At 41.6% G+C, this 14,279-nt stretch overlaps 3 protein-coding genes across 3 annotated transcripts in view; all 3 read right to left on the reverse strand.

Moving 5' to 3' along the window:
- LOC133840151 (mucin-5AC) overlaps positions 1 to 14,279 on the reverse strand; it is a 39,781-nt gene that overhangs the window by 12,075 nt on the left and 13,427 nt on the right.
- LOC133843784 (eukaryotic translation initiation factor 3 subunit F-2-like) lies at positions 6,294 to 7,295 on the reverse strand. The gene has a single exon (XM_062277471.1). The coding sequence runs from the start codon at positions 7,235 to 7,237 to the stop codon at positions 6,365 to 6,367; it is 873 nt and encodes a 290-aa protein (XP_062133455.1). The 5' UTR covers positions 7,238 to 7,295; the 3' UTR covers positions 6,294 to 6,364.
- Positions 7,362 to 7,679, reverse strand: LOC133846101 (eukaryotic translation initiation factor 3 subunit F-2-like). The gene has a single exon (XM_062280852.1). The coding sequence runs from the start codon at positions 7,677 to 7,679 to the stop codon at positions 7,362 to 7,364; it is 318 nt and encodes a 105-aa protein (XP_062136836.1).

Below are 14,279 nucleotides of genomic sequence, written 5' to 3' on the forward strand. Positions count from 1 at the left end.
TCAACTAACATAAATTAATTGACTAAAGTTACCTCTGGGATACAATTAGTAATAATAGGAGAACACACAAAACTAAATTTGAGAATTTCCCCCTTTTGTAATCTTTACTGTAAACTTCTGCACAAAATTTTCGAATAATTAAGTATGTTCGAAAAGTTTTGCTACCTTTCTGTGCAAAGCACAACATATGCTCATTTATGAATAATTATTATTAATTTCCCAGTTTTCAAAGTGGATGCCCAAAAAATACAGGCCATCTAACAGTCGAGTATTTAGCATAGTTTTGTAAGTTTGGTTTTTGGGGGTTTTGTTTTTAGGTTTTGTCACTAAGCTTTCGTGTTGTGCTGATAACAAAATGAATTGTCAATGGCGCGACAGGCGCAAAACAACAATATGTTAATAAGCACAAGCGCTTACAGCAGCAGCAGCAGCAGGAGGAATAACACAACTAATAACAACAACAATAAAATGGCTAAAGAACGCGCTGACAACTTAAAGCCTTTTGCTGTCAAAATGTTAACAGAAAGCCACACATTCCCCAACTCTATGTGTGTGCTCGGATTTTGGGTGTATGTGTGTGTATGTGTATGTGCAATGAACCCCAAAAGTTTTGCCGCAGCACGTACATTTGATATGTATCCCACAATATAAGCAGCTAAACAATTTCAGTTCAATGCGAAAAAAATCGCGCATAAATATCGAAGCAAAAGCTATAAAAATATGTTGGCTGGCTGGGAATATCGCTTTGGTCTGATTCTTTTATGGCTAAACTGTGGCCAAATTAACATAAATTGTGCGTAAAAATCCCGTCTCTTTTTGCGTTGTGCGTTGTGGGGCCAAGCATAACGTTTAAGTACAAACGGATGCTGCCGTTTCAAGGATATCAACGCATTGACACGCGCTGACAAAACACACTCGGTGAAGGGGAAGAGGGGGTCGAAGAGGCGTTGAAGAAGGCGTCATGGCCATAACTTTGACAATTGATTTGTAACGGTAAATTACGAATGCCAACATTCCCGAAGAAACCAGGCAACCTGACATTGAAAATGTAAATGAAATGCAAGAGGCTCCGAAAAACCGATGCCCCTTGGGTTTGGCCCAAACGAGAGCTTTAGCTAGATTGACGACTGACTGCCGGCAGCTCGCTGCTCACTGCTCACTGCTGCCCTGCCATTGTCTGCATGACAATGACGCTGAGTGACATGACAAGTGGACGACACACGCACACACACACACACGCACACCTATTCTCAAGCACACACACACATTGTTGCAAACCAGAACAAACACTAGAAGAAAGTGTGGTCGTTCAGGTTTCGGTTAAGGGCACAACGAGCACAAGATTGAACCTGACAGCTGTAGAGACAAGCAAAGGAAGCACACTTTGGACGTTTGTTTAAACAAATCAGCCAGACATTTACATAGTATACAGTCCCTCCTACCCCTACCCACACACATACACACACACATGTTACTCACTTGCACCGCAAATACTTTGGGGCATACAATAAATCAAATGACAAAAGGAAAAGGTGTATTTAGTCGAAATGACATTTTGGGCCATGTGGTTGACAGTTTTTGTTAAGCACACGAGGAAAGGTTCGATAAACGAGGGTAGCTTAAATAGTTCGATCAACTTTGACATGCTGTTAAAACCGATAAATGCTAAGCAATGTTTATGTAAAATATAACAAATGTTAAGCCTTTTTATTGTTAGAAATATATTTCTAATTCTAACTTTAACATCATTAGCTAACTGAAATATGTTTAAATAGTAATTTTAGAAAATTATTCGATTTATTTTAAATCTGAAATATATTTCATTTTCCATTCTCAACTCTCTCTGAACAAATGTTACAGCTGCAATATTTGATACTCCAGACAGTCAGTGTTAATTGGTTGAAATGAAGGGTTTAGTTTTGGAAATTAACCCGACCAACAAATTTGATATTGGCTACTTAAGACATTTGGGTTGAAATCCCACTTATATTACCTGGAAGCAAGCACACGACCAAAAACATTTTCCATGTTGCGTGTGATGAAAATACAAAAGAAATTGGTTTTGAGGCTAACCCATCCTTTCGCAACCAAAAAAGCAAAAACAAGCACCAGCCAATTGAGCCACACACACACAGATACACAATTGCTATGTGTATGTGTGTGTGTGTGTAAAGTTAGTGAACAGTTTGCCATGCGGTGGCTGCCGCCTCTCTGACCAGCGAAAATGTGTCACGTTTCTGTTGTGGAAAATTAAGATTTTCCCCAGAACTTATTTCGGTTTGTTTTTGCTTGTTAGCCATTGACTTTTCAGTCGCCGAACAAAACAGAACGGGACGAAACGGGATGGGACGGGAAGGGAGTCATTTGTGATGGGCGGGATTGTATTTTTATTGGATTTTCTTGAACTTGTACTCAATCAGTCTTCATTTGCGGCTGAAAATTAAAGCAAATTGTATTAGACTTCGTCGGTCAAAGACTTTTAATGACAGCCGTTTTGCCATTTAAAGCTGAAGCCGAAATCTGAAATCACAGCACAACAAAAATGAGTAAAAAAAAAAATACGAAAAAAACTGAAATACACTCGTAATTCACACATTGAGAGGCGTCTTCGTCTGCGACTCACACTTGGCCTGGTGCAATTGTGTCTGAGTAACACATAAGCAAGCTGTTGAGTATGTTGCTTGTTTCTTGTGATTTTTCCAACTATTTTCATTCGCCTTTCCGTTTTTTTATACCCACTAACCATAGGGTAGAAGGGTATTATAGAATAGGAATATATTTTGTTTTCGACAGGACTCTTGCTTCCGCCTCCGCCATTAAAAAAAATCGAATAACAATTGTAATTTTGAAAATAGAGCAACTTTTTTGTACATACAATAATAACTGCAGTATTACTGATTTGGTTGCGATCAGATAAAAATTGTTAAAGTTATTTAATAAAATCTTTTGTATGATATATTTTGAATGTGGTGCTACATCAATACACCAAATGTAGCCTTTGATATATATTAGTATTAATGATATATTTTGAATGCAGTACTATATGAATAAGTATTTTTGTGGTATTTTAATATTATATTAATAATAATATCGCACTGTTTCAATTTTATTCAAAGTGAGTAGCGGGTATCTCATAGTCGAGTGTACTCGACTACTCGACTGTAGCTTTCTTACTAGTTTTTTTTTGCAGGAAACGCAGCCAAGTGTTAGCCGACATTTACACGCTGCTTCTGAGCTGCGTCGCTGGTTCCGTTTGAAGCTGTTTTTGCTCTGGTGTCTTAAACGAACACGAAGCAGGAGACATAGTAGGGGACGGAGATTGAGACGAAGACGTAAACGTAAACGTAGACGAAGGCAACGGCAACGGCAAGAGAGAACTTGGACGGCCTGGCACTATTGCTGCGATTGGGGCGCACTTTCGCACTTTTACGCTCCCGCGGGCCTCGAGTGTGGATTGCTGCGCTACACTAACAAAAGTTTATCGCTTTGTTTCCGTTTCCGTTACGCTGGCGTTACGTATACGCCATGCGGGCTGCCTGGCTGGATGGCTGGTTTCCCCCTAAAGCGTAACCTCCAGACGCTCATAAGATGTAATTCAAGCGCTTTGTGCGTGGGTGTAGATGCGCTGCTGCCATAGAGGCAACAACGATGTTGCACAGTTTTACCTAAGTTGCTTCCACAGCGAAGCCAAAGTTTTTCCACAGAACATTTGATTTTATTTATTTATTTCGATTTGTGTGCTTCTGCGCTTTTCGTATTGTTCTCTTTGCTTTTGGCTTTGGCGTTGCCTTTGACTTTGCTGCGCCTTGGCCTACGTAACAATTTCCTTCCTATCGGTTTTGCCACCGGCACACACACACACACACACACACATTGTGTTTCTGTGTGCCTTTTGGGCTCTGCTCCTTTTCGGCTAATGTGCATTTCATTTTCCGTTTTGCCACTGCCACTCAATTCGTTGGCCATTTTCCGTTTGGCCCAGTCAACTCACTGAGAGAAAGTGTCGTGCCGTGTGTGTGTGTGTGTGAGTGTATGTGTGCGTGCGTGTGTGTGGGCTGTGTATGACATATATTGTTTTGCAAAAAGATTTCTTTTGGTTTCCTTGGCGCCGCAGGAGCCACTTAATTTCGGAGTTACATTCCAATCACGTGCATATCTATGCCAATCTTTATTTTGCTGCTTGCAACTTTTGAGCTCGTTTTGCGCGGCCCTCGCTCTTCTCATTCTGTTGTCTGTCTATCTATCACTTGTGTCTTCTCTCCTGTTCGTTGCTATTTTTTGCTCATATTTATTTTGGCTTTCCTTATATTATTTTTTCGTTGTATTTTTTTTTTGTTCGTTGGCATTGAAGCCTTATTATTGTTTTGCGCGTCAACACAGCGTACGTGAAGCATGTCTATTATAAGAAGAAGGCTCGCCATCTACTGTAACATATATCTTTTTATTGTGAAGCATACATACATAGTACATATGTATGCGAGTGCGACTATTTTATGGTTGCGATGTCTGATTGTGAGTCAAATGTTGTGGGCGTTGCCAATTGCTGAGCTGGCTTGGCAGCACGGCCAACTTGGCATGCCGTGTTTTCTACTGCTGCTTTTTTTTTTTGCTCTGCTTGGTTCCATGGCTTCTGCCATGGCTCGGCCTGCAACTGACACCTAAACTGTGGCCACAAAAGCGCACACACTTCAGCATAAATCCTCAACGAGATGCCGGGGCTTTCAAGTTTGTTTGGCTACAATAAATGCTCAAACTTAAATGTGGCAAGCATTGAAAGAAGCTCCAGCTCATATTGTCGCATTGATTTGCGCACAAAGTCGAAACACGTTTCAGCTCGGAAGCGAGAAGAGAAGGAGGAGGCGAAGCAACTGTCGAAAGTTATGAGGCCAATGCGTGCAGGGGATTAAACACGTGGCATGAACTTGGATGCAACGTTTTTAATATATAACATTTTTGACATTAATTAGCAAAAAGTTGCAATGTCTTAGCGGCAGCGGCAAAAGCAGCGCCAATGTGGCGTATACGTGATCTGTGAAATAACTTGCTTGGAAGTTGGAAACTTGGCTTCACTTGGCTGGCTGGCTTGGCTCCGTCGCAAATATACGCAATATGCGCACTATAGATTGCAATATGCAAGATGGCATGCAGCATTTTTGATTGCCATCATTTGTGAAAATGGCGCGTGCGCTGCTCATTTGCATTTGTTACCACTTGCCACTTGCCACTTTGCAGCTTGTGCCACACGCGCCCTTTCGAGGAATTGTTGCTGGCTTTAGGTTTGGGATTTAGATTTGATTTTGACACATATTCGTGTGTTGTGAGTTTACCACGCAGCAGCAACAGCAGCAACACACAAAATCCATTCAATAATATCGCAATTTTAATTAATTATGTTTAAGGCCAACAGCAGCAGCTGCAATCAGTTGCACAGCAGACGAGCTTTAAAAAAATATTAATAAATCGCTTCAAATTAAGTAAAAACGCAAACAGTCCTCGGAGGCCAACGCAGTCGAACACAGTCGCTGTGGCAGTGGCTTCGACTGCAACAATGGCCTTATGCGTCATGTGGCATTCGCGGTCGCATTCGCATTTGCATTGATAAAGGCTTAAATAAAACGACAAACAGCAAACGTCAACGCCAGCGACAGCAACGATGGCAACAGCGACAGCGACATCGACATTGCCATCGACATTCGCATCCGTGAGTTTGAAGGCAAAAGAGCGGCCCGCATTTAATCCATTATGCAATCGATGCCATTATCACTTCTGTAATATATTTATTGTGTTCGTAAAAATATGAAAAACAGCACAAAATATATTATATGGCAACGCTGACAACTGCAATGTTGCTTAAAAGTGTTGCTTTATTTTCCCGATAAAAGCTTTTCACTTTTTTTCACTTTTTGCTCCTTTGAAGCCCTGCCGACATAAATAAAAGAAAACATAATTATCTCAACGCTGATGAAAGTGCGTCAAAATAAGAGAACAGTATTGGAAAGTACTTTGTAAAAACACAAGCATCTCGTATATAAAAAGGCAGTCTTTAGAGCAAGAGAAGCTACCAGCAACAATATGAAATTGCGTATTTTGCTGCTGGCAATAAATTGTGTTAATCAATAACAAACTAGTATTTAAATTAGTTGCTTGGCTGTTCGTATAATAAATAAATAATGATTAAATTGAGAATTCAACATGCAGTAAACCGCAAATGAATAATCTACAAATTAATAATACTGATGCTGGTTAATAAATGAATTGTTAAAAGCATGAAAGTGAATGAAAGTACATGTCAATGAGTTAGTTGGAATAAAGATTCATTTTGCTAATTACAATCGAGATGAAAACTAAAGAATAGACTTGTTTTTCAATAATCTGGCAGGCAAGACAACTTCTCTGTGAGCTGCATCTGAGTCTTGATCATGGTAGATAGTGTAATGCTCAGAAGCATGTCTCGCACATTCGTATTGAACATTAAACGAAAACTCTCGGTATCCAACATGGGCACTGAAGTCAGAGCATCGTGCAGAGCACGTCCCACGCTGTTGTCCGGCCGACGTTTGCGTTCCAGCACATCGTTGATGTAGCGCAGCACAAGATCCAGCTTCACTCCCAGCTCACGCAACGAATCCACAACGTGCACCAGCTCGGGCAGCATGCGACCCACGTGCTTTGTAGTGTTGAGAGCATACTTTTGCATGGTGCGCAATGCGATCGACTCATCGCCCTCGGTATCAATGGTGAACAGAGGCAGCTCAGTGAACATCAGACCCTTGGTGCCGCCGGGCACGCCCAGCATGACGCCGCAATAGAGTCGAGTGGTCATACGTCCGCCACGCAGCGTGGTGTCCACCAGCAGATGCAGCGGCTGAAAGTCACCGCACTCGCGGGAGTAGAAGGCGTGCATGGCGGCTGCGGAGCGGGACAGACACTTGCCGGTGCCGTACCAACCGAGAATCTTCTCCTGGGGATAGGTGATCTGATTCAGCTCGTACATTTCGCTGGCGTACTGCGTGTCCAGCTTGAATTGCTCGACGTCGCCAACGGTGTGCTCCTTGTGCTGCACCGTGAAGCTGTTGGTGATCTCAATCACATCGCTGCCCTTGTCCCGACGACCCAACAGCGTGCCAACTGCCATTGTGGTGGATTTGGAACGACGTTCGTAAGAGGAAATGATTTGGAAGAGCACCACAGGATGCAGGCGCACGTTGGTTTGCAGTTTATAGTTGGAGATCGACATTTTCAACTTGTATTTAAAAATAATTATGAGAAAGCGAAAGTCACGCTTGTTAAGTTGGCTGCGATTAAAATTGCCTAATTGCCAGTGTTGAAAAGCAACACAAAAAATGACAACTTTACATATATTAACTTAATCGATAAGTGGAGTAAGTGACATAGCAATCAGCTTGGGGATAGGTGATCTGATTCAGCTCGTACATTTCGCTGGCGTACTGCGTGTCCAGCTTGAATTGCTCGACGTCGCCAACGGTGTGCTCCTTGTGCTGTACCGTGAAGCTGTTGGTGATCTCAATCACGTCGCTGCCCTTGTCCCGACGACCCAACAGCGTGCCCACTGCCATTGTGGTGGATTTAGAACGACGTTCGTAGGAGGAAATGATTTGGAAGAGCACCACAGGATGCAGACGCACATTGGTTTGCAGTTTATAGTTGGAGATCGACATTTTCAAATTGTATTTAAAAATAATTATGAGAAAGCGAAAGTCACGCTTGTTAAGTTGGCTGCGATTAAAATTGTCTAATTGCCAGTGTTGAAAAGCAACACAAAAAATGACAACTTTACATATAATAACTTAATCGATAAGTGGAGTAAGTGACATAGCAATCAGCTTTCGCAGCTGACAGCAAAATGTGTGAAAATATTTTGTAAATAAGAAATGAAACGATATTTGTAGGTATTTGATTAGCATTTTCAATCCATTGTATCGAAATATGTTTACATCTTCTCAGATCTACTGGCAACAAAGTGTGTCCATTCTCAATGGGGAGAAAAGCCAAAGATGGGAATCGATTACCCATGGCTGCACACCTTCAGAAAATGGTGTGCGAACTTGAAAGTGTCAAAAACTTTTCTTTTGCTGTTGCTATTCTCGTTTTTTTTTTTCATTTTGCTTCTTGTGTGTGTCGGTTGTCATTGTTGCAAATTTGGTTACTAACAAGCATATCCTTTATGTCTCAACCAAAAGACGACCCCACCCACACACTCACACACACACTTGAGGCAGCATTTCCACTTGGGTGCTCGGCCTTTGCGCTTGACCGCCTGCTCCGGGTTGTGACATATGGAAATGCCATAAAAATGGGGTAGTAGAGCAGTACAACAAGAAGAGCCAGAGCAATAGCAAACTGCCAACTGGCAACGAATGGAAAAAGAAAAAAATTAGGAAATTCCATGCAAACACTTTGATTTTGTTGAAATTTGCACAACAGCAAATTTTTCAATTTATAATCAAAACAAGTGAGGCACCGGGTACGCAACAAAATGTCTACGACCAGCTGATTAGTGCTCTGACCCTAACACACAAAGTTTTCCACCCATCCCCAACCAAACCAAACATATCCTTTCTCCTTTCTCTATTTTGTTTTTTAGCTCTTCTTTTTTTTTGGGCCTTGGCCCTGGCACATTCATTCATTCAATCATCATGCATTCATGCATTCACTCGGAGTCGCTTCAGCTTGGACTTTATAGAAAAAAACTGTAAAAAAAAGGGATTTTGAAAGGTGCGCAAAATCCTTTTACGTATTCAGCAAACAGCAGCAGCGGCAGCATCAGCGAGAGCAACAACAAAAGTCGTCGTATCCTTTCATGCTTAAATGCGTTTTCTTTGGTTAGAGTTAGTGGCCAAGTGTGTGTCAGTGAGTGTGTGTGTGTGTGTGTGTGTGTGTGTGTGAAAGGATTAGGTTCCACTGTATTCTTATGATTATCCTCATACTCCCTTCATCGTGCGGCATTTTGGTGGCCTGCGATGACGCCTCTGAATGATGGCCATAATGCAGACACGCGCTTAGTCCTCCCATCCCCATCCCCATTCCCATCTCCAATCCCAACTAGCGTCTCATCCGCGTCCTGACGAGTTCCCTTTTGAGTTATGACTGGCACAATTTCTCTTCAGCTTTATCAGCAACGCGAGCGCGTGTGTGTGCGTGCGTGTGTGTGTGTGTGCGGTTCACTAAATTGGTTTCTCTGATGGGCGTAGGTAAGTGTGAGATGGGCGTGTGGGTCTAGGTTGAGGGAATAGGCGTGTGTGTGTGTGTGGAGACATGGTACAGCCTGATTAGCCACTAGCTCATTAGTTAGCGGTTAGTTTAGCATGTTTTTTTGTTGGCTCGCTCGCTCGCTGTTTGTTTAGCTGTGACTCAGCTGGCTGGCGCTGCTTAGTGCATTAGTCATGTTAATTAAGCGAATGGCCCCAAAAGCTTATCATACGATAATAATGCATGTGTTTGTAAGCACATTACAGAACAGTTGAAGCTGTATTAAATTGCGTTTTAAATTTCACGAAAATTCTCAGAAGAGGCATCATCACTTGGCAGTAAAAAATATGCTACACTTGGCCCAACGGCGTTTAGTTTGTTGCCACACACACATACGAGGCAAAGAGAGAGAGAGTGTGGGCGTGTGGTGTCTATTAAACATGAGCACACTCACACTTACACACACTGGCAAGCAAAGTAAGATAAAGTGAAAGGCAGGTGCAGGATGCGGGCAACTGAAGAGACTGCTTCCTGACACTGCCCTCGCTTTGCGCACTATCAAGACAGCAAACAAAACCAATGCAAAAGGCAAAGGCACACGGCACACGAGACACACACACCCAGCATCCGCATCCTGGCCAAGCCCAGACAACGAACGAGCCAACGAACCAACCAACCAACCTGTCGACCAGTTGGCCAGCCAAGCGAGCCAGGCGTGTGAACAGTCAGCAGCTTTTGAGCCAAAGGCGAAAAAGGTATGTGCGAACATTTTTCATGCAGGAATCTGAAATCTGGTGCGCCTTAGCATTCGGCTAAGTTGGCTGCCCAACAGTCCGGAGTGTCCTATCGTCCTGTCGTCCTGGCAATGGCAGTTTTAAACGCGTGCCACGCAGATAAGATTCTATTTGCTGGGCTCCACAATTGTTGCCGCTGCCTCAGTTGGTCCGTTGCTCAGTCGTTGGCAACTGTTGACAAATACCCAGAGGAACTTTTGCCGCACCGCATATCATTTTACAACACAAGAGATACGACGACGATGGCAACAACGTTGCCAAAAGTGAATGCGAGTGTGTGAAGAAGATTTGTGCACAGGCAACTGGCCTTAATGATGGCCCCCTTTAATATGCCCCCAAAAATATGCTCTTAAAGTTGTTCTCGATACTTGGCAGCTGCTTAGCGCCAGTTGAAGTTGAAGCATGTTGTCTTTTAATTATACCATGCGTTGCTACTGATTTTGTTTGCCTCTGCTTTGCCTGTTTTTAATCAATTTGTGGCACTCTGTGTTTCGTCTTTCGAGCATTATTTGTGTTTGTGCGATAGTGTTGAGTGTCGTCGTCACACATTGCCATCTCTATGTGGCATGCGTCTGTCTATCTCTCGTAGTTTTTCGTAGCTGTTGCAACAGCAAGACTCTGTGCCCTACTTTGCTTTGTGATGTTGACTCATCGTTGCTGCTGCTGTCGCTGCTGACCCGCATTGACATTGCCGTTTAGGCAGCCAACCACCCAAGCACTCAGCCACCCTCACTCATAATTTACTGCTCGAGGTTGAGTTTCAGTTTCGTGAAAGCTGCTTTACCTATTTAGCATAATTTTTGTTATTTTCAGTGCAGTGTTGCTGACGTCCATCGCAGCCAGCAACAGCAACAGCAGCAACATCAACGACAGCAGCAGCAATAGTTGCCCGTGTCCTTCTGGCCACTTTTGTGCATCTCTTTGGACATTTGCCTGCTGTTTAACATTTTGGTTGCAGGTGTCATGGTTTCATTTTTTCTCCATCTTTCCATTTTTTTTTGTTGCTTTTGATGGGGTGGCTCTGCATGCCAAATTTTTGTGGACGTGCAACACACAGATTGCTGCTGCTGTTGCTGGCACCGCTGTTGACACACTTAAACAGTTAAACGCTGCTGCCCATTTATTATGCGAATTTATTGCGGCTGACAAAATGCAGTTCCGTTCTGGCCGCAGTTTTTGGGCCACAAACTTTTGAGCCAAAATGTCTTGATAACTTAATTAAGTTGCTACTACAGTACTGTTGTGTGTGGGAGCGTCTGCTCTCCGGTGAGTGTGTGTGTACAAGTTTATGAACTTTTGGCTAACACAGACACCCACACCCACGTGTATATGTGTGTGTGTGTGCGTGTGTGTACATACGGCTTGTTAGGCAAACAGACAACGCATTTTCGCACTCGCGTAAATTACCAAATAAGCGACGTGAGAATTTGCATGAGTGTTTGGCTGCACTCACATACATGCATAGTGTGTGTGTGTGTACGTGTGTGTATACGCATAGATATGTATGTGCCAGACAAATGTCCGCCACGAGCGTTCAAAGTTTACCTTTGGTTTTTGGTGCAAATTTGATTTGGTTGCGCCTCTGAGGAACTTTAACTTGCATTTCTGCAGCTGCAAAAGCGTGATTTTCGGCAATACCAACGTGAGGGTGTGTTTGTGTGTGTGTACGTGTATGCATGCTCTATGTACACAGGCACACACACACTGCTGAAAACATTCATATGTATGTAGTTAATTTGCGCAACAATGCACCTTCTGCTGCTGCTGTTGCTGCTGCTGCTGTTTGGCACGAGTTGCTGCTGCCGATGCTGGTCTAACAGTAAAACACACACACACATACACACACACACTAAGAGTAAGCACTTGCATGCATGTGTTTGAGTGTGTATGCGCATCTTTGCCACTAAGTGGCGCAAAGAGCTGCTGTTGCACCGCTAACAGCTACTAAAAACTCAATTACCAGTCAACTCATTTTCCAGCACACACACTTACACACACACACTCTCACCGCACACCATTGTACGTGAATGAGTGGGTGCAAATTGAATTTTGGGGTTAAGAAATCCAAAGCTCTTTAATTCGCAATTAATACAAATCTCAATTCATTTTAAAAATGAAGCCACTCCATAGTGGTGTAATTAACTTTAGAATTGTTATGGATAATATATATAAAAAAGTAAACAATGTATTTAAAATAACACATAAGCAAATCTATATTGTTTGCTTTTTTTTTGATAATCTATATTTTAGAATTTTGATCTTAATCTTGATTTAAGATTTTCCTTCTTAGTTCAATTTTCAGATTTCTCCATTCTTGAAAGAAGAATAAAATCTTTAATTTTAGAATTGGAAGATCTAGAATTATTGTAGAGTTTTGATCTTGATATAAGAAAAAACCTTCTTGGTTAAATTTTGACATCATATAATCTTGATTTAAGATTTAATTCTTGATTTTAGTACGTTTTACGGCTCTTTGTAATTTTGTATTTTATTTCATGTTTATCTCTTCAATAATTTTTCTGTTGAATTTAACTTCATATTCAACTAATTACTTTTACTCGAAATACTTCATAAATTTTTTTATTTAATTTCATTTCCTATTCAAAATATTACTTTAGTAGCAAGTATTTAATAAATTCTTCTATTTAAGAAATATAGAATTTCAAATAATATTCAACACACTTATAAAAATACAGTCATTTTTATATTTTTTCATAGATGCACTTAACAAATAAGGTAATCGTGCATTAATTATTAACACCAAAAAAGTATAAACAAATTGACAAAATATTTGCATTTTAATAAAAGGTTTTAATAAAGTTGAAACACGTATTTTTTTCCTAATTATGAATTTCATTCAGTTTTCATCTTTTCTCTCTCTCTCTCTCTCTCTCTCTCTCTCTCTCTCTCTCTCTCTCTCTCTCTCCCTATCTTTTATCCTTGCTCTGTCCCTTTCTTGCGCTAAGCTTTAATGGCAAAATTGAAACTTTCCATCACGTTCTATAAATTTGAGCTGCATACAGATAAATTTAGGAGGAGAGCGCGCAGAGGGGAGAACAGTGCAACAGCTGACGTTGGAGTTTCCGCATCACCTTTAGCGAGTGCTGCCTGTAACTAATTGCGAATTAACGCCGCCCCACATTTTGCATATGTCCTGCGCCCACAAAATATGTGTGTGTGTGTGCATGTGGTATTAAAATATATGTTATATGTATGTGTGTGTGTGTGTGGAATAAACTTTTTGAAGTTGTAGGAATAATATGGGCCCGAGGTTTATGTGCAATTGCATTTCAAATTCATATGGCAAAAGTTTTGCTTGTGCTTAACTAAAATTCAAACAGAGCAACGCTTTAAATCGCTATTAAAACGCGCACAACCAACTGACCCACAACACACACACCCACAACACACACACAAAGGCGAGGTTTGCTACTCGTAAGTGAGCATATTTTGGCAACATTTTGTGCGCACATTAATTTATGCAAATAGTTGAAAAATATTAATGGCTTGCTGGCAGCTGCTGCTGCTGCTGCCGAGCCGAGCTGAGCCCAGCCCAGCCTCTTGGGGGCTACTGAAAGCACTGAGGGGGGCGTGGCACTTGTGAAAGTTCAAACAGTAAATTGAACAGAACAGCAGCAGCAACAGTTTCGCTTTATGTTTGGGTCAGGGACTGGCATTGCGAACTTGAAGCTAGAAAACCGAAAACTGGACTGAGTCGAAACTGAAACTTGGGCAAACCGTTGAAAGCGACATTTGAATTAAATATTTATATCTTTAAAAAGTTGAACAATTTCCGTTACATTATGGCGTATAAAAGGCAATAAGTGCCGCAAATACAAACTCAGTGCCAACTGTCGAACTCAAAACTAAATGTCCAGTTACGCTTGTATTCCTTTTGCTCCCCCTCTCACAAACATATATACACATTTATATACATATATATACACATCTCTCATTCACTCTCGCCTCGAAACATGCTGTGGAAAATATGTGTAAACAAAATGGCGCGCACAAGAAATAAACTTATGGCGCACTTCCGCCAATAGTCAAACATTTTATTTTATTTCATTCCATTTGATTTCGTTTTACATTCTCGGCGCGCCATTCACAATGGTCAAAGCACTTTGAGTATGAAAATTAAAATGAAACACAACGGAAATGCTACAGAAATCAGCCAACTGGCATCAACTCTTGCTCCCCCTCTTCACCCCTATTCATCCCTCTTCACATCGAGCAAAAAACTTTCAGCATTTTGGTTATAGGTTCTCTGAAGCT

The sequence above is a fragment of the Drosophila sulfurigaster genome, chromosome 3 (assembly GCF_023558435.1).
Source record: "Drosophila sulfurigaster albostrigata strain 15112-1811.04 chromosome 3, ASM2355843v2, whole genome shotgun sequence".
Lineage (NCBI taxonomy): Eukaryota > Metazoa > Arthropoda > Insecta > Diptera > Drosophilidae > Drosophila > Drosophila sulfurigaster.